The sequence below is a fragment of the Acinonyx jubatus genome, chromosome C1 (assembly GCF_027475565.1).
Source record: "Acinonyx jubatus isolate Ajub_Pintada_27869175 chromosome C1, VMU_Ajub_asm_v1.0, whole genome shotgun sequence".
In the NCBI taxonomy this organism is placed as follows: Eukaryota; Metazoa; Chordata; class Mammalia; order Carnivora; family Felidae; genus Acinonyx; species Acinonyx jubatus.
In genome coordinates this window covers 31,460,745-31,479,995 of record NC_069381.1, presented here as the reverse complement: position 1 = coordinate 31,479,995, position 19,251 = coordinate 31,460,745, and the positions used below count along the sequence as shown (strand labels likewise).

The window sequence follows — 19,251 nt, the reverse complement described above, 5'->3', positions numbered from 1 at the left end:
ATGGCGGAGGGTGGAGGGGGGGACAGTGTCAGATTAGGGTCACTTCTTCAAAACTCCACACGTGGCCATGTCAGGTGAGAGGCCTGTGAAGGTCATGTGAGAGGGAGTTCCTTCCGGCCCTCAGCACTGACAGCATTAACAGGAGACAATTAATGTAGCTGGTTCCAGGGACTATTATCTTAGCCATAATTGAAACCACCCAGCATTAACCTCTAGGTCTGCCATTTGGGGATTGCCCAGAATCCTCTCTGCTCAAGGAGGTTCATTTGTCCCAAGGTGGTAAGTTCCTTGTGCCTGTTTTTCTAGCTGCCGTCCAGGGTCATCTGAGCTTATAAAGTGGTCCTCCTGCCAGAATCCTAAAATGGATAGGATTCAATAAAGCCAAATAAGAAGTGTGAAATCTGTTAGGATGCATCCCTCTGTGGGGATGAAACCCTTCGTCCCCATGTGGGGTTTCCTCATAGAACTGTCAGAGTTCCAAGATGATGCAGATGCTCATAATTAATTGAACCTGTGTCGAGTCTGTTATTCAGTCGGCCAACCCAGAAGTTACTGGTTGCACAACACCAAGGTCTGGTTTAGGCATATGGGCAGGGGGCATTTCCATAGTAAACTAGGGGCCCAGGTCCTCACACTCACAGAGTTTACAACCTGGTAAAGAGGAACAAATAAGCAAACAGTTCATTCGTGATGATGCGTACTTTCAGAGGACACGTTCAGATTTCAGAAGTTCAAACCAGGTGTCAGGAGAGGCTTTCCAGAAGAAATTATATCTAAGCTTGGACCTGAAGGAGCAGGATAATCAGGTGGAGATGCCGCAGACCCAAGGAGATGGAGGAGGGGAGTGATGAAGAATGTTCCTGTTGACTGAATAGCATGTGAGACTGTGAGGGACAAAGGGGAGCGTGACCCGTGTCAGAGGAACCGGATGTGTGGTACAGCTGACATACACAGTGGAAGAGAGGCATGTGAGAGACGAGGCTGGAGCGGAGGCAGGAGCCTGGTCAGGAAAGCTCTAACTGACCGTATTGCCAGCTTTTTATCATTGAGCAGTGAGGACCCAGGGAAGGGACACAGTCACAGCGCTTCAGAGAGGTCACTCGGGATCCTGTGTGGGAGAATGGATTGGTACAGGGTGAGACAGTAGGCAGGGAGGCTGTCTGGAGGTTTGTGTGGGACTCCATGAGTCCTCTTAGATTTGGGGATAATCCTTTCCTTCGATACCCAAATCTAAATAACATCAAATGAACCCCCATCCCACATCATTCAGACTAGGGTTCCTGCTCTGACTCAGACTCCTGCAGACTCCTGCTCCTTCTTTCCCAGACCACTCTTATAGCTGACCATCCCTCCCTTCGGTGCTTTGCCCCAAACATTTGGTCCAATTCTTCATCCTTCATTTCCCTAAGGAAAATGAATACAAAAATGAATACAATTGTAATAAACTTGTACTGGAGTTTACGGGGCTGGGGGAGAATTGCCACAAAGAACAGGAGGCATTTTAACATTTCTGTTTTATCTTAATGTTTATCTGCTGTTACAGGATGTGTCCTATTGGCCTCATTCACCTTCGGCCTCAGCCTGCTGCCATTTCTGGGGCCCCCTCTAGGTTTGGGGGACTTTCTTCTCTGTTCTCTATTCCTTCCATCCCATACCTCCTCCTTTTCCAGCTATCAGCAGGCAACTGCAGCTTAATATATTATGCAGAATAATTTTCTTTCCTCTTATCTCCAATTTCCCAGACTTTGTCTTTCAAAACCAAAACTATATAAATGTAACAATGTAATTATATAAATGAAAGAACCACATAGCCCACCCAGATCTTTACTTTCAACTCAAAGAACAAAGACAAAAGCTGTTGGTAGAGAGATTTGTTCCATCTATCCCGTGTTCTCTTTTTTCTGCCTTCATGTGGATTAATCCAGTTTTTTTATGATTTCTATTTCCTTATTGGCTTATTAGCTATAACGAATTTGATTCTTTGTTTTAGTTTAGTGATTGCTTTAGTTTATATTCTACATTTTTTACATATCACGGTCTACCTTGGAGCCATAGTCTTATCCCTTCACATATCGCATAAGAACCTTACAGCTGGTACACTCTCCCCGTCTTCTGGCCTTTGTGCCATTGTTACCATACGTTTTACTTTTACATATATTGTAAATCCCACTATACATTATTATTTTACTTTAAATAGGTAATCCTCTTTTAAATTTTTTCAATATAAAAAATACATTCTTTTAACATAAAAGAAAAAATTATTTTATATTTACCCTTTCATAGTTACCCTTTCTGGTATTCTGGTACTTTCCATTTTTTTAGTGTAGAGCCAGAGTTTCGTATCTTCTCCCTGCTGAAGGACTTTCCTTAACATTTCTCAGAGTTACAGTCTACTGGACACAAATTCTTTCAGTTTTGTATCTTTGAAAAAGTCTTTTGTTTTTTGGGGGGTTTTTTTGGTCTCTGTTTCTGAAAGATACTTTTAAAATTGACTCTTTTTTTGTTCAGCACTTTTTAAAAGATGTCACTCCATTGTTTTCTGGTTTGCATTGTCTCAGATGAGAAGTCTGCTGTCATTCTTCTTTTTGGTCTCATGCTGTTCCCACCCCCCTCCACACCCCCCCAGGGTGCTTTTAAGGTTTTGTGTTTATTATTGGTTTTTAGCCATTTGACTATGCTGTGCTTTGGTGAGGTTTTCTTCATGCCTCTCGTGCTGAGAGTCCCCTGAGCTTCTTGGACATGTGGGTTTACAGCTTTTTATCAAATGTGAAAAACTTTCTACCATTCTTTCTTCATATATATTTTCTTCACCTCTTCTTTGGAGACTCCAGTTAGACATATATGAGTCTCCTTGAAGGTTTCCCACTGTTTAGTGATGCTTTTTAAATATTTTCAGCCTTTTTTCTGTGCGTTATTTTGGATAAATTCTGTAGCTGTGTTTAAGTTAGCTAATCTTTTCTTCTACAGTGTCTAATCCACTGTTAATCCATCTCATGTATTTTTATCTCAGACATTGTGTTTTCATTTCCAGAAGTTTGACTTGGGTCTTTTTATGTCTTTGGTATTTTTGCTTAACCTACATAGTCTTTGCTCTGTCTTCTTGAGCATTTGAAATCTAGTTGTAATCACCTCTCCAGAGCTCTGACCCATGAACTATAGCTGCCTTGGCCTATCTGGACTCGGCCCCATCTCCTCAGCTCAGGGAGCTCACCGGCTCTGTCTAATCTTCCCCTGCCTCCACTGTGGCCTGGAAACACTCCAGACAGTGAGCTGAGAGCAAGCCTAGGGCTCACCTTTTTTTTTTTTTTTTAATTTTTTTTTTTCAACGTTTATTTATTTTTGGGACAGAGAGAGACAGAGCATGAACAGGCGAGGGGCAGAGAGAGAGGGAGACACAGAATCGGAAACAGGCTCCAGGCTCTGAGCCATCAGCCCAGAGCCCGACGCGGGGCTCGAACTCACGGACCGCAAGATCGTGACCTGGCTGAAGTCGGACGCTTAACCGACTGCGCCACCCAGGCGCCCCGGGCTCACCTTTTTTGTTACCCCTTTTCAGGAATCACTGTCCTGCACTACCTGATGCCCAGTGTCTGAAAATGGTTATTTCATGTATTTTGTCTTTTTGTTTTCAGTTCCAAGAAATCAGATATGCCTAGACCCTGCTACTCTGCCTTAGTGGAAATCCAAAATGTATCCTAAAGCCAGGTACATCTTATCAGTCTACTGCCTTTGCCATTATCCTCTCTCTCTTGGCCTGAGAGGCCCTTTCTGGCCTATCTGGTCTCCTCTCTCGTTCCTCTCTGCTCCATTTTCTACCTAATAGCCCAAAGGGTATTCTTCAGGCATAAAGGAGCTTATGGCATGCCCTAACCTAAAACTCTGTAGTGGCATTCTAATACACTGACAGTAAAATCCAGGTGTCCTACTCTGGTTTGCAGTATTCTGCATCATCTGGTTCTTGCCTACCGTGCCAGATTCATCTCTTCCTTCCATATATTTTAGCTACACTGTTTTTCCTCATTTCCCCAAATATTCCAAGCTGTTTTTCTACTCAAGATCTTTCTATAAGTTACCAGGCAGCAGCCCTTAGCCATTGTACCAGGAGACCTACAGCAGATGATTAAGTTCTACCTAAGCCACGTCAGCTCCTTGGCCCTTTCCACAGAATTCTCTGCGGGTGAGGGGCATCCTGGGTCATGTTCCTATCCTTTGCAGTTTTGCAATTTTTCTTGGAGATCAAATGTTTAGATAATGCTTGGGATTCATCGGGGCTGCCAGCGAACCCTAAAACCAAGCACATTGTTTAGCATACCTCTACTTGGACTCTTCAGACCACAGCTGTTTAAACATCATCTTGTCGGGGCACCTGGGTGGCTCAGTCGGTTAAGCGGCCGACTTCAGCTCAGGTCACGATCTCGCGGTATGTGAGTTTGAGCCCCGCGTCGGGCTCTGTGCTGACTGCTCAGAGCCTGGAGCCTGTTTCAGATTCTGTGTCTCCCTCTCTCTCTCTGACCCTCCCCCGTTCATGCTCTGTCTCTCTCTGTCTCAAAAATAAATAAATGTTAAACATCATCTTGTCGAGGAGACCTCTCAAGGTCTCCTCATCTAAAAAAGCCCCCCTTGTTATTTTCTGTCTTAATACCCTATTTGCTTAGTAATATTTACAATAGTTTCTAATTTTTTATAAGCTTGTATTTTGTCATCCTTCCCACTAGATTAATTATTCCTTGAGGGAAGGGACAATATCTGTCTTTTTCATCGTTCACAGTATCCGTCTCCCTGTCACGTAGCAAATATCTGATAATATTTGCTGAATTAAAGTGTAGTAGAGGGTGTAGGACACGTAGTTCAGAGGACTTTTTTTTCATGAGGCAGACTTAAGCATACACAGGAACTGTGGTAGTCTCTGGGTCTTGTGTTGGCATAAGAATTTTCCTAGAAAATTCTAGAAATTCTTAGAAAATTCTAGTTTCTTTCATTTGTTTCACCCCAGGAAGGGGAAAGCACAGTTGTGAGCACAGATTCCTTGAATCCCAGAAGTGGAAAGTGGTCTAGAGATGATCTAGTGTCTAGCCCAACAGATCGGGTGGTCATCTGACTTCTGCTTAAGTGCTCCCAATGACAGGTTGCTCACCATCACCTTTGGCAACCGATTTTATTGCTGGGCATTTCTGATTGCTACAGTGCCTTCACTTTTGAGCCCAAATCTGTCTTCTTATAACTCCTGCCCCCTGTTTTACTGGCTGCCTTTCAGAAGATCCAATCTGCCTCCAGTTCTCTTCCCTTCCCATGACTGTCCTCAGGTTATTTGTCACCCCTGACTTTTCTCCAGATCATGCATTCGTGGGCTCTTTCTCCTTTGCATGATTTCTAGACCTCCCCCCACCATTCTTGCCATCCTCCCCTAGGAACTCTTGTTTTTAGGGTAGCCTTACAAGGTGAGACTCCAAAAAAATCTGCTTCTGACTGGAAATCAGTGCATAATGAAAGGCCTTTATCTGTCTGTTTACCTCTGCATACCCCCTCCCTAGCACAGGAGCTAGTACTCAAAGGATGCTCAACAGATGTTTGCTGAATGAAGGAATGAGCTCCTTCCCATGCTGACTGTTCTTATGTCTCTAACACATCCACAGCAAATTTCATTTAAATTGACCATATGAGATTGTCTTTTTAAAAAATTTTTCTTAATGTTTTATTTATTTTGAGAGAGAGAGACAGAGAGACAGAGTACAAGCAGGGGAGGGGCAGGGAGAGAGGGAGACACAGAGTCTGAAGCAGTCTCCAGGCCCTGAGCTGTCAGCACAGAGCCCGACGTGGGACTTAAACTCGTGAACTGCAAGATCATGACCTGAGCCAAAGTCAGACACTTAACCGATTGAGCCACCCAGGTGCTCCTTAGCGTCTTTTTATAGATGGGCAAACTGAATCCCAAGAAAAAGGCAGAGATCAGTGACCAGTGGTAATGCCAGAAATAGAACTCAAGTCTTGCAGCCCTAACTTCTGACCCTGGGACAATGGTTGCAAAGTTCCTTTTAGCAGTAGAACTCCTTTTTGCAAAGGCAGGATTATATGAAAACTCTGGGGTATAAAAGTTAAAACCAGAGCTGTTTTGCTAGAACCTGGGGTGAGACCCAGAGGCCTACTCACTTGGCCTCCCTCTGGAGGCCCTCGGGGATCTGTGGAGCACAGTTTGAGAGCACTGCAGTCTTCTTTGCTGCACTGTCTTGCTGAGGCAGCCAGGCCCTCGTCTGATCAGCCTTAAGTAGACGAGGCCCTCCCAGGGCCCTCCCAGGCATGATTCTTCATCTGTCCACTGCCTCTCTTAGGAGAGCTTTAATGACCTGGCCTGGTGCCGTTGCCCCTGTCCCGGTATTCAGGCCCCTCAACTCAGACTCCAGGCCTCCACTGCCATTCGTAGTGTCGCTGAGAGGAAGAGACGCTGACTTGCATCAGCAGCTGGTGAGCCCCCCATACTGTCCTGCTGACGCTTCACACGCTAGTTCGGGTGAGGCAAGTTGCGCTGTCCGCGGTTTTCGCCAGGTAATGAGGGCTCGAAAGGTGCATGCAGAAACTAGATTTCATCCTTTTCCCGAGTTACTGCAGAGAACGTAGGCTTGCCGTAACTCTGAGTGAAGGATAAATAAAATAACTCCCCACCTTGGTAAAGTCCATCTCATTCCATTTTCTCATTTGATGTTCTCAGCATGAGAGAGAGGGATTCCGCCCCCTCCCCCCCCCCCCCCCTTTTACAGATGAAGCTGGCGCTGAGAGGACAGACAGCTTGCACGGGGTCAAATACCTGGAGAAGGGCAGGAGCCCAGGTGTAGAACCCGGGCCTCCTGTTTGCTGGCTTGGAGTCCTGTGCTTGTCTCAAAAGTGGGACGCTGCTGTGGTCCCCTCTCCTGGAAGATAGGAATCTGAAGGCTCGTCTGCCTAAAGGGGTGGGCTGCGGTCCAGGTCCCCAGAGACTTCTCTCTCCGGGACCATTGCCGGGGTAGGGCTTTGTCAATCACACTCCCGAGATTAAGGGCAAATAGCTGGATTTGACTCTAAGACCCCGGTTACCCCGCAAGTTCAGGTAGTAGAAAGTAGTCCTAAAATCCTAACCCATCTTGCCATAGAAGTCTTATCGTGTGCCAGACCGTGTGTTTGACTGTAGTGTTGATCACAGGCCTGAGTGAATCCCAAGCGTTACCTGAACAGCCGACCTCTAAGAAAAGCCACAAAGGATGGGGGTGGGGGTGGCCCAGGACCCAGCACTCCTCCTTTAGGCAGAGATGATGTGAGCAGGGCTGAGGAACTGACTGAGTGTGGGCAGAGCCCAGTCACGAGAGGGAGCCTGCTTCAGGTTCTGGAGTGCACTGATTAGGGGCTGCTGCCCAGCTGAGGGGCTGGGCCTCAGAGGAAGGGGGCTTCCCATGTTCTAAATGAGGACACTGTGGTTCTGAGAGAAGCACCTTGTCTACCCAGTGCCAGAGCCAAGTTCTAATCCAGATTCTGGTCTCCACGGCCCTATTCTCACCGCCGCATAAGCCCAGCTTCCTTGGGGTAGTTCTGTTCCACAAGGCAAGTACGAAAGGAGGGAGGGAACCAAGGAGCAGACCCTTCATAGACAGGCTGTTAGTTGGGCACTGAGGAGCATTTCTGAGATGTCTTGCTGGCTGAGGGGGTCACCTTTTAAAGTGTCCTCATCTAAGTAACCATACCTCTTCTCCAGCACCCCTGTCCCCTGCACTAGCATCTCGTGTGTAGGGAGGCAGCCTCTTCCTAAAATAGTTCTATTTGTTTTAAAGTTCTCCTTATCCAGAAAAAGCTTAAGACATCCAGACCACAAGAAACTTCAAAGACTATCTAATCTAAAAGGAAGAGTCCCTAAGGAGATACAAGTCCAGAGAATGGCACTGGGCTTGACTAAGGTCACCTAGTGAGAGCCAGAGCCATGCCTAGTACACAGGCCTCCTGAGATAGCCTAGAACTTTCTGTCTTGCTGCCTCTTGCTCCATCAAACAGGTACCTGGGAGGCCAGTGCCCCGGCAGTCCTTCTAGACTAGTTCCTGCTCTAACTCTGGTTTTACTGTTTTCCAGGTGAAAGCTTTGTCCTGGGGAATAGTCTGACCCGGTCCTTGGAACCACACTCAGACTCCATGGACTCCGCCTTGACTCCCACCAACCTTGTCAGCAGCTCCCAAAACCTTCGAACCCACGGGTACCGGCCTCTGCTTCCATCTTGTGGCCTCCCACTGAGTCCTGCCTCGGCTGTGCGCAGGCTGTGCTCCAGGGGTAAGCTGACTGCAGTTCTGGCCCTCGCTCTTCCCTTCCTTCCTCACTGAGTGCTGGCTGCCCCCTGCCTGGCAGTTGGACGGGGTCCAGACTTACCATTTGTGTCTAGCTAGGCACCAGGGAGGCATCTGGAGCTCTGGGATTGGCTTGACAACAGTGGAAACTAAGAGCCAAAGACTCGAGCCAAAGGGACAGGGAAAGGTACCCCCATTCATTTATTAGCCATTCATTCGAAGACCATCTGTGTTCAGCATGGGGATGCAAAAGTCAATCGCTTCTGGTCCTCAGAGTGTTCACAGTCTTACGGGAGAGACAAACACTTCAACACAATTGTAAGACATATCTTGAGTACAGAGATGTGCTTTGGATTGTATGAAAACTGCAGGAAAGAAGAACACCTAACCCAAGCTCGGTATCCAGGGGAAGCTTCCTTGAATTTTTTTTTTTAATGTTTATTTATTTTTGAGAGAGAGAGAGACAGCATGAGCAGGGAAGGGGGAGGGAGAGAGAGGGAGATACAGAATCCGAAGCAGGCTCCAGGCCCTGAGCTGTCGGCACAGAGCCCGACGTGGGGCTCAAACTCACAAACCATGAGATCAGGACCTGAGCCAAAGTCGGACACTTAACTGACTGAGCCACCCAGGCGCCCTAGGGGAAGCTTCCTTGAGAAGGTGACACCACCCTGTCCGAGACTTCAAAGCTGTGAGTGGTGAGATCAGGAGTAGTAGGGGAGGGAGAGCTTTCCAGGAAGAGAGCATAGCGGAACAAGGACAGAGGGGTAAGAACTGGCACAGATGGTGCACATGGAACTGCATGCACTTCAGTATCGCTGAACATAAAGTGTGATACTGGGACTTGAAACAGAAAAGCCTGGAAAGGTCAGGGGGCTGCTTCACAGAGGACCCAAAGCTGTGGAGCATGATGGAGTCTGGAGCGGATCCTGCAGGCAGTGTGAAGCTGCCGACGGCTTTTAATTGGCGGCGAGACCTAAAGAGTCGTGTTTTCAACAGATCACGTACTACTGTGTTGAGGACACATTTGAGGAAGGACAGACTAGAGAGGCCACTTAGGAGGTTGGGGAGTGGGCCAAACCAGAACAGATAAAGGCCTGGCTTAGAAAAGTGGTAGATAGTTTATAGAAGAGCAAATGGGTTAAAAAAACTATTCACGAGGGAGATACAGTCAGATTTGAGGATAGTGAGAAAGAAGGGAGGAGGAATGTCTCCTTGGTTTCTAGATGGGGTGGCAGGGTGCCATTCAGTGAGAGAGGGGACCAGCCGTAGAAAGACAGGGAGGGAGCCCACAGGTCATCTAGGTGACATCCACCAGGCAGTGGCTCTGCAGGTCTGATTCTCAGGGAAGACAGCTGAACTGAAGATAAATGTTTGGGAGTCATCGGCATACAGATGGTAGTTGAAGCTGTAGGATGAATGCCAGCCACTTCCCAGGAGTGTATGGGTAGAATGAAAAGAACAATTGACCAAAGGTGGAGTCCTGGGGACCCACAAAGTTCAGGAGGTGGGAGCAGGAAGAAGATCCCAGGAGACGACAAAGAAGTAGTCAAATGCGAGGAAAAACAAAATCTCATGTTGCAGTGGCCAGGATTACAGAGAGCATTTCAAAGAGAGCGCACCACAACAAAGATTTGGCAACTATCTGTCGGAGGTGGTGATTAGTGGGTAATTGACGACCTTAGCAAGAGCAGCCTCAGAGGTTGTGGAGGGCGATGAGGGCAGATAGCATGGTGAGGTACTAAAGAGGGCTTAAGAAAAAGAAAAATGGTGACCTAGAAAAGAAGGTCTTCAAGAGTGGGAGCGCCCCGGATGTGTTTATCAGCGGACAAGTTGTGCCTTCCAAGAAGAAGAAATGAAGAATACAGGAAAGAGAAGAGAGTAAGGCTGTGGGTGTGGTGCGGTGGGAAGGGTTAGGGACCCAGGGCATAGAACAATGGGTTGGCCTTAAGCCTTGTTCTTTGAGACTGGAGGAAAGATTGATGGTGGCCATGAGTGAATGGGGAGAGAGCGAGTAGAGAAGGGCTTAGGGGAGCTCCCAGACTGGACTGGTCAAGAGCAGACAGGGGGAAATGGAGCAAGGAGAAGGGACTGGCTTTCGGGAAACACTGAAGGCCCAGCTGTGCTTGGAGACTAGTCTGCCATTTTGCCAGAGATGTGGTTTTCTTCTGTGGTCTTAGAAACCTAGATGTGGGAATGAGAAAAGACTGTCTGCGGATGAAAGTTTCACATTGAGGTAGAAGGGCAAGAGGGCCAGGGAGTGGGGGAGCTGGAGGGACAGCCGTTTAGACCGTCAGCACCGGACCGGGCCAGGTAGGGAAGAAGAAGCAAGGCTGGGACAAGGCTGAAGGATGGGGAATTGTGAGTCTGCTGGGCTAAATGTCTCTGTGACGTAATGGGTTTAGTGGACTGAAGTCCAGGACAGTTACAGACATGGGAGGTTGGGGTCAGAGAAAGGGATGTTTACGTTTCTGAAGTGGATTTGTTCCAAGTGATGGCAGGAAGCAGGCAGTGGCCTTGGCGGGAGGTATTTGAAGCAGAGTGGAGGTGAAGGTCACTGGAGGCCAGGTGGGTGACTGAGTGCCTCTGAGGATGAGGACAGGAACCGGCTGGAGCAGGAGGCTGTGACCGACATACCGAGCAATCTCCATCTCACAAGGGTTCTGTAGAAGCCCAGAGGTCTGTAGGCAACAGTGAACAGGACGAGCAGGTGGCTGGGCACATATCTGGCCTCTGATGAACATGAGCTTTCATAGGAGAAAGGCCTAAAAGTGGCCATGGAGAGACAGGAAAGTGCCACCTCCACACTCCCAGCCCCTGGCGTGTGGAACAATAAGAAGATTCCATTGACAGGGCCTGCCGTGGAGAGAAGCGGCCTCAGGAGAGAGAGTTTTAGGGAGACCGAGTGGGGGGAAGAAGCCAGGCCGTCACCCAGCAAGGCGGTGCGGGGCATGGGCAGCGCTAAAGTCCAGGCAGAGCCGCCAGCTGATTTCCCGCCTTGAGTCTTGGGGGAGTCGTCTCACCTCTCAGGTCTCCACACCCCTCTTTTGTGCACTGGACATGGTGATATGGACCTGGTCTTTTCACAGGAGTGTGACAAGGATCAGATGGAAGCGGGGATAAGGGATCACTTGGGAAGCTTAATCACCCCCCAGGTGTGAAGGGATTCCGTCACCGTCCTCCCTCCCGAGGCCCTCTCTGTTGGGAGTGCTGCTTGGTGGCTGCCCCATGCGCCACCGGCCTGAGATGTCACTCTTGTCGCCGGGCACCTCCTCTCTTCCTTTGGAATGCGTGTGAGCCTGTTGGCCAGGTCACGGTCTAAATCTCTTGTGACCCCGTAGAACCTCATACGGCTATGAAGGATTCCATTTGGCACTAGAACTGTTTGTCCCGAAGAATTCACATGTTGAGTCTGTCCCCTCTTATTTCACTAATCGAGGATGAGTAGGCACCGGTTTACTAGTCTGGCCACCTGCCTTAGATGTGCCTCACCTGCCTTAGTCATTCTCAGACTGAGATCCTCTGCCTTCCTTGAGGGGTAACCACCAGCTCTCATCGGGCAGTGGGAGAGAATCCCGCTGTCATCTGTGTGCAGAAATGGGGATAGGAGAAGACAGATCCAGGGCACTGACTTGTCTTCTTCCTAGCTGTGTGGTCTTGGGAAAGTCACTTCACTTCTCCGGGCCTCAGCTCCCTCATCTCTAAACGGAAGATGATGCTGCTTCCCTCATGCTGTTTTAAGGGTCAGATGAGCTGACAGTGGCGGGTGGTGGGGGTTCTTCGTACTGTTCACTCTTCCCGACACCCACCACTACCACCTGCTGCACGCCACAGTCGTCTCTTGCTTGGACTGATCTCCCTTCTGCCCTCCCCCGAAGCCCAAGTCTATTCACACGGGCTCTGAGAGCGATCCTTTCCACTGTAAGTTGGTTCCAGTCACTCCTCTGCTCAAAACCGACCTACTTCGCTCAGAAAAGCCAATGGTTTTTTCGGTGGCATCGAGGTCCTGTTATGTGCACCACCATGCCCCCCAGCCCATCACACACACTACCTCTCAGAGGTTATCTCCTACCACTCTCTCCTCATTCGCTCAGCTCTGGCCCACAGGCCTCCCGGCTTCACCGTAAACATGCCAGTCACCCTTCTGCCTCACGGTCTGTGCTCAGGTGTCATCATTTCAGAGCTGTCTCTCCCGACCACCATATAAATTAGCAACTTCCTGCCACTTGTCCTCCTGGGGTGTGTTGGAACAGGCGGAGGCTGCCAGACAAACTCAGAAATACGTAGTAGCATCAGATGTGTGAATATGTGCGTGCGTTTATGTTTATATGTGTATAATGTCATTGTGTGTGTGTTTGGTTCTTAGCTCCCCTGGGTCAAGGAATTGGCCGAGATGGTCCAGGGACACGTCCATGAGTATATCTTCTCTCTGCTGTCCGTAATCTCTGCAGCCGGTCTCTCTGTCAGTGTCACAGTGCACTGTCAGGGCAGGGAGAGGTGGCTGGCTCAGAGCCCTCTCCAACTTCCTGTCTACCACTGCCTCTAAAAAGCCATCGGAATTTCTGTGGCGATCGTCACCCTGCTTGCCCTGGCACACTTCTCCCCTCATCTGGTCAGTGCCCAGCTACGAGCTGGAGATGTAACTCCCCGGAGTCTCTTCCCCAGGGAGCAGGGGCTGGGCCAAGCCAAATGTGCTTTGACTTTTAGACCTGGGACCCACCCAGAGTGAAGGGAAATGGAGGAGATTTTTAGCCTTTGCAAGAGACAGTTGCTGAGTACAGCCTTCTGCCCTCCTAGGTGGGTTTCAGCTCGCCTCTCAGCTGTGTGACAGGCATCTCCTGAGTGGTGAGGATACAGACGTGAACAAGGCAAGGTCCCTGCCTCAAGACAGACAGTCTGGTGGGGGAGCCAGAAAAATACACAAGTAACTATTATGTAGGGTCTATTCGTTCATTTAACAAACCTGTCTGAGCATCCACTATGGCTGCCCAGGCCCTCTTTTATGTCCTGGAGACTGTGAAGGGAAACCACCGCCCCCCTGTGTGTCTGTCTCCCTTACGCCCAGTACTCCATTCAACATGACTCCCCCCCTGACACCACACGTGCAGCTCTCCCCACACCAAACAATTGTGCCACACCACCTGGGTGTCCTACAATTTAACTCAACTCTGACACTGTGTGAAGAGAGCATCAGATCCCATCGGCTAAGGGTTCGGTCCCACAAGCCCCCTGCCCCACGCCACCAGAGGCCAGTCGAAGGTCCGGGATGTCACCCGTGCTTCTGACTGGCCGACTAAATCAAGGGTTCCCACAGTCACCTCCTTGGGTTCACTCACGAAAACTTACTAGGTTACCAGCTTTCTGTAACCAGAGACAACTCAGGAACAGCCAGATGGCAGAGCTGCCCAGGGCGAGGCATGTGGGAGGGGGCACCAGCTTCCATGCCCTCTCCAGACACACAGATCCCACACCTCCATGTGTCCACCAACCAGGGGTTCTTGCCCTCCGAACCCCATCGTTTGGGGTTTTTACAGAACCTTGATTACACAGGCACAATCAGTTAAGTCATTGGCCACCCTCCTCCCCCGGGAGGTTGGCAGGCAACCCCCATCCTTTAGGGACTTTCCAGAAGTGACCTCAGGAACAAGCTCAGGTGTGGCTAGAAAGGGCTTGTTGTGAATAACAAAAGGCACCTTTCTTTCTCTCACCATTTAGGAAATTCCAAGAATTTTAGGAGTTCTTGCCAGGGAACAGGACAAAGACCAAATATGTGTGTTTTTCTTATTAAAAGTCACAATATCACAAAGAAATAGGGCAGAAAATAGGAGAAGACCGACAGTAAACATAAATACGTGAAAATATTTTAGGTAGTAATACGTGCTGAGGGAAAAGGAGATAATTGGATTGATAGTGGCTGTGTGGGGAATGGAATATTTTTGCTAGAAGGTTGGTGAAGGTCTGTGAGGAATTGATGTTTGAGATAAGACCCAAATATTGAGAAGGAATCAGGTATGCAAAGTCCTGGGAAAAGCACATTCCAGACGGAGGAAATTACAGGTCAAAGGATAAAGGCATAGCCTATTCGAGAAGCAGAAAGCAAGCTGGTGTGTCTGGAGCGTGACAAGGAAGGGGTGGGGTTAGGGGGTTGAGATGCAGTCAGAGGCAGAAAGGGCCAGATGCTGCAGTACTTTCTAGACCATGCATGGTAAGGAGTTCAGATTTCGGAGAGTCCAGATCCCACGGGGGAAATGGGAGGAACTGTATTTGAGCCAAGGTCGAGATAAAAGCTCTAAGCAGTGCACTAAATTAACTGAGATTCCTAGCAGCCAAGGCAAGACTATTTTCTGCCTCTGCACTATTAGGCTGTAGCAAGGTTAGCTATTCTCCAGGCCTTGGAAGAGGCACAGAGTATTTTCCACCACTTTTTTTCTCCCTAGACCCCAAATTAGATTTGGCTGTAATCTTGCCCATCTGCCAAAGTCTATCTAGAAATGGTCCCCAGAGCCAAGGTAAAAGCAGCCTTACCCACCTGACCCCCAGCGAGCCCAAGTAATCCCCTCACTCATTGTTCCCGCTGACTTTGGTCCAGGCTGAACCACAGCCTTAATGTAAAATTTCTTCTGGCCCTTTCCAAAATCAGATCTACTCTTAAAGAACAAAGAGTTGACTTAAGAAGAGTCTCAGATCCTCATCCCTTTGTGGAAAAACCCTTCCCTCCCTCAGCCACCTCCAGTTGCTCTGCTCTGGCACTAACGTGAGCCTCACCCACAGGGCCATCGGGACGTGCCAAGGAGAGTGGGGATGCGTTACAAACCAGTCCCCACCCGTTATGGCAGGTGCCCTCCTGTCCTGCAGGGTCGGACCGATACCTGGAAAGCCGGGATGCCTCACGACTGAGTGGCCGGGACCCCTCCTCGTGGACAGTAGAGGACGTGATGCAGTTTGTCCGGGAAGCTGATCCCCAGCTTGGACCCCACGCTGACCTCTTTCGCAAACACGTAGGTGCCCCCGCCTGACCTCTCCTGTGTCCACTAGGAGTCTTGCTTCGGCAATTTGTAGACTCTTAAAGGCCCCTCGAGACTAAGCACGGGAGACACCACGAAAACAGAGACGATATCTCAGGTCTCCAGCTGCCCTTGTCGGGCACTGAGCTCAGCCCCCTCCTGCAGTGTAGGTCTGACTCAGCCACGTTCCTGCTGGGTGCGTGGCCTGTGGGCTCAGGCCTGGGGAAAGGACTCTCCTCTTTTCCTAGACGTGTGTGCTCTCCCATCTGCCTGCCTTGGCCTGAGAATCGGGGGCCTCAGCCCAGGTTAGAGTCCCCTGCCACCTGGCCCCTACTCTCCAACCTCATCAGCCCCCATCATGTCCTTGTTCCTCTGGGAACCGCCACCATCTCTTCAAGTGACCATTTGGCTGTGTAGCCAAGCACCGCTCCTGACTCGCCTGCGGTGACCATGCTCCTGATTTGGGCACAAACCCGTTTCCCAGCAGCCCCTGCTGCTGGGTGCTGTTCTACCCATTGGGTGCTCAGAACAGATGTGCTCCCTTTCATCAATCATTCCAGTCTTTCATGCCATTGGGTCTGGGGGTGCTCTTAGGTCCGGCCTGAAGGTCTCACAGTGGCTCAGCAAGTGCCTGCTCTGGGTCTATTTCACACAGAGGGGCCCCTGCTGCTCAGGAAGGAAGATGACTCACGGAGTGACAGTTGAGGGCCAGTTTATAAAACCAGTCTGGGAGAGGGGACGAGCACAGGATGGGGGAGGCTTACTGGGAGACATGGAACCTACCCGGGCCGGGCCGTCAGCAGCTGCGAGGGTGGGGAAACACCTCAGGCAGCAGGGAAGGGAAGCCAGCATGAGCTCCTGTGCAGAGCGCACCTGCTGGGCTCAGTAGCAGATGTGGGGCCGGCAGCAGAAGCTGTGGGAACAGGTAGGCTTTAGCGGCACAGCATGCTCACTGGGCCCCGCGTGCCTGGGTGGCTTTCATCAGAACCTGGGCGGTCAGACCCACCAGGCCTCTGATGGTGCCTCCCCCCACCCCCGCCAGGAGATCGATGGCAAGGCCCTGCTTCTGCTGCGCAGCGACATGATGATGAAGTACATGGGGCTGAAGCTGGGGCCCGCGCTCAAGCTCTCCTTCCACATTGACCGGCTGAAGCAGGGCAAGTTCTGAACCGGGAGACACCGCCCAGACAACTGCGGGGTCCTCCGGAAGGGGTCGACATTCTTCTCCCCGGAAGGAGGGCCAACAGTCTGCTCCGGGCGCCTCAGTGGGGCTCAGGGCCGCCTCAGGACTCCAGGAGGCTGTGTGGAGCCACCACTGCTCCCCCTCCTGCCATGATACGTCCTTCCATGAAGGACTGAGGAGGGGGGAGTGTGGGGCCCAGGGCTGGCGCTGCTCTTGCCCTCAGCTCTGCCTCGGCTCTGAGGCCCCTCTGTATTTATTTCTCAAGCCCGCTGGCCTTTCAGCGGGCGTTTAGACTGAACACCTTCTGGGTGATGGAGGAAGGGGCTGACCTCTGAGGCCCCAGAAGACGGGGCCCTGAATTGACACTCGTGCCCAGTTCCCCTGCCACCTGCCGGGCCTGGTGTGGCACCCCATTGCCCCACAGCTCCCGCCACCTCCTCACAAGAGCTCCAGACTCCAAACTCATGGTGCAAACCTCTACCTTTTTTAAAAAAAGATCTTTTCTTATTGTTAATTTATTGTTTCTGGCACTCGGGCAAGCCCTCCGGTTCATACTCCTCCCGCTCCAGACACCGGGTTTCAGGAGGTGAGAGACTGCCCTGCCCCGGTCCCAGAGAGGCATGGGCTCTTCTCAGACCACATCACCCTGGAGCGCTTGCTCTGTGGGGTGGACAGATCCCTCAGGCCTTGACCGTGTACCCCTCAGCTTGGGGAGAAGAGAGTGTCTGCCACCTTCCCCTCCGCCTCCAGGGGCGCTCTGCAGCCCCAGGCCTCGTCTGTGGGAATGGGAGTCCCCCGCCCACACCCTCCCCCCCACAGCTCCCTGCCCTGGCCAGAACTGCTGCCCAAGGAGGTCAGGCCCCCGGATTTTAGGCCACAAAGCCCATAAGGCAGATGGGAGGGAAGGGTCTCCCGGCTGGAGTCTGGTTGTCCCCTCTCCATTATCCAGATGCTTCCTTTGTGAGCAGGTCAGCTGCACCCGCTGCCATCTGGACTTCTTTTATGTCAATTTGTTTATAAATAAAAACCAGTATAGATGCCTGTGTGGTTTTAATCAGTCGGCGGCGCACTGCACCTCCAGTGGTGGAGCACTCACCGTTCTTGGTCCTGGCTCCCTCGTCCTTAAGTGAGGCATGTAGACAAGGTGATCCCCAAGAGTTCTCCCGACCCCAGCAGTCCCTGAAGAGCAGGCCGCCTGCCAGATGCCCACTGGGAAGGCGGCGTGGAGTCCGTTCTCTGCCCTCAGAGGGCTCCGCTCTGGTGTGGCTAGACAGCAGGGAACGCGGCAGCTACGCGGAGCCCAGGGGGAAGAGCCGTGTTTGGGTCAACAGCTCCAAGAGCCTCCATGGCCGGGTTCGTCCTCCTCCTCCTCGTCATGGGGCGAGGAGATGTGCGGGCCAGCCAGCTGGCATGGTACCCGTTGTGCCGACGTGGGACCCCGTTTCTATGGGGGTCACAGGAGGGGGCAGCAGGCCATGCAGGAAAACCTCACGATAGCTGCCACTCTTACGTCACCGAGGGTCCCGGGAACTACTCCACAGGAACTAGAATCGTCTCATTAAATCTTCACGGCAAACCCATTTTACAGATCAGGAAACGCACGCGTAGCTCACGGCGAGGAAGCGCCAAAGCAATCGTTTGAAGCCAAGTAATCCGACGCCGAGGCCAAGGCTGAGGTTCTAGCCAGTCTCTTTATTGGGACGCTTTGGGCGGGTCACTTCACTTCTTTGGGCCCATGTGGTATGAGGGTTTCAGATGAGACCAGAGGGCCCTCCCAGCGCTCACCATGGCTGGTTCAGACGTGGTGACTGACTTGTAACCTGTCTTCCACTTGGCTCCTGTGGGTTCTAACCGTGGTCCCTGGGATGCCGTCACGGCCAGGGCTGCCGAACCAGAACAGGACCGTTCTCCACAGGCTCCTGGGCACCGGGGTGGTAAGCTGTCCTGTTCATTCACTGCCAAAGAGGGCCTCACTGAACCCCCACCATGAACTTAGCGGTGTGCCCCTTCCCCACGAGACACGGGGACTGAAGGTAATGCCAGCACATGTAGACAAGCCAGGCACACTGCGGGGTTGCACCTTACGGAGCGAATCGGCGTCCACCCCACTTGCCTCCCAGTCTCCAAGAGCGTACGCTTGTGCTGACACACTTGGGCCGAGTGGTTTATGTCCTGCATCTCACTTCAACCTCCCTACAACCCTCTAGAACGACCGTGTTCCTCCCATCTACAAGTGCAAAACTGAAGCCTGGAGAGAGCTCCTTGGCCCAAACTCCACAGCTAATTAGGGGTGCCTGTCACACCCTCCTGGGGCCACCGTCTCGGATCCTGCTGACCAGAGTCAAGACCCACCTTGAAGGCTGTCAGGCACCATCACCCGCCCGCAGGACAGCATGAAGCAGTCCTCCTCGGTGGGGTAGTCCTGGCAGGGCCCGCCATCATCCAGGTGACAGCCCAGGTGGCAAGAGGATGGGGCACATCAGGGAGCCGTGGGGTTCACCTTGGCTTAGCATCATGCCCCGAGGGAGCAAGAATTCCCCAGTTCGTCGGCACAGCTACTCCACAGGCATCGCTTCCGGGTCCCTACAAGGGACGTGCCCCATTGAGTCACGGCACTGAGGAGGCCCAAAGCGGCTGGTCCAGATAATTTACAGTCCGTTCCTGCCATGAGCAACGTTGCCTTGAGACAGCTGACATTCCCCTTTCATCCGGCTTCCCGAGGAACAGAACTAGGAAGGTACCCGTGTGTCAGATTCTGTAGGAGGTGAGAAGA

The 19,251-nt window shown here is 51.2% G+C and overlaps 1 protein-coding gene across 17 annotated transcripts in view; it reads left to right on the top strand.

Moving 5' to 3' along the window:
* SCMH1 (Scm polycomb group protein homolog 1) overlaps positions 1-17,517 on the top strand; it is a 184,610-nt gene extending 167,093 nt beyond the window's left edge. For 13 of the 17 annotated variants that reach the window (XM_053212367.1, XM_053212361.1, XM_053212336.1 and 10 more), the window contains 3 exons: positions 8,086-8,280; positions 15,063-15,289; positions 16,338-17,517. In XM_053212367.1, coding sequence (XP_053068342.1) covers positions 8,086-8,280; positions 15,063-15,289; positions 16,338-16,463 — 548 coding nt within the window. In that variant the 3' untranslated portion in view covers positions 16,464-17,517. The remainder of the gene's footprint in view (positions 1-8,085; positions 8,281-15,062; positions 15,290-16,337) is intronic. The other 4 variants (XM_027059520.2, XM_027059510.2, XM_053212341.1 and 1 more) reach the window with 2 other exon arrangements.
* The last annotated feature ends 1,734 nt before the right edge of the window (positions 17,518-19,251 follow it).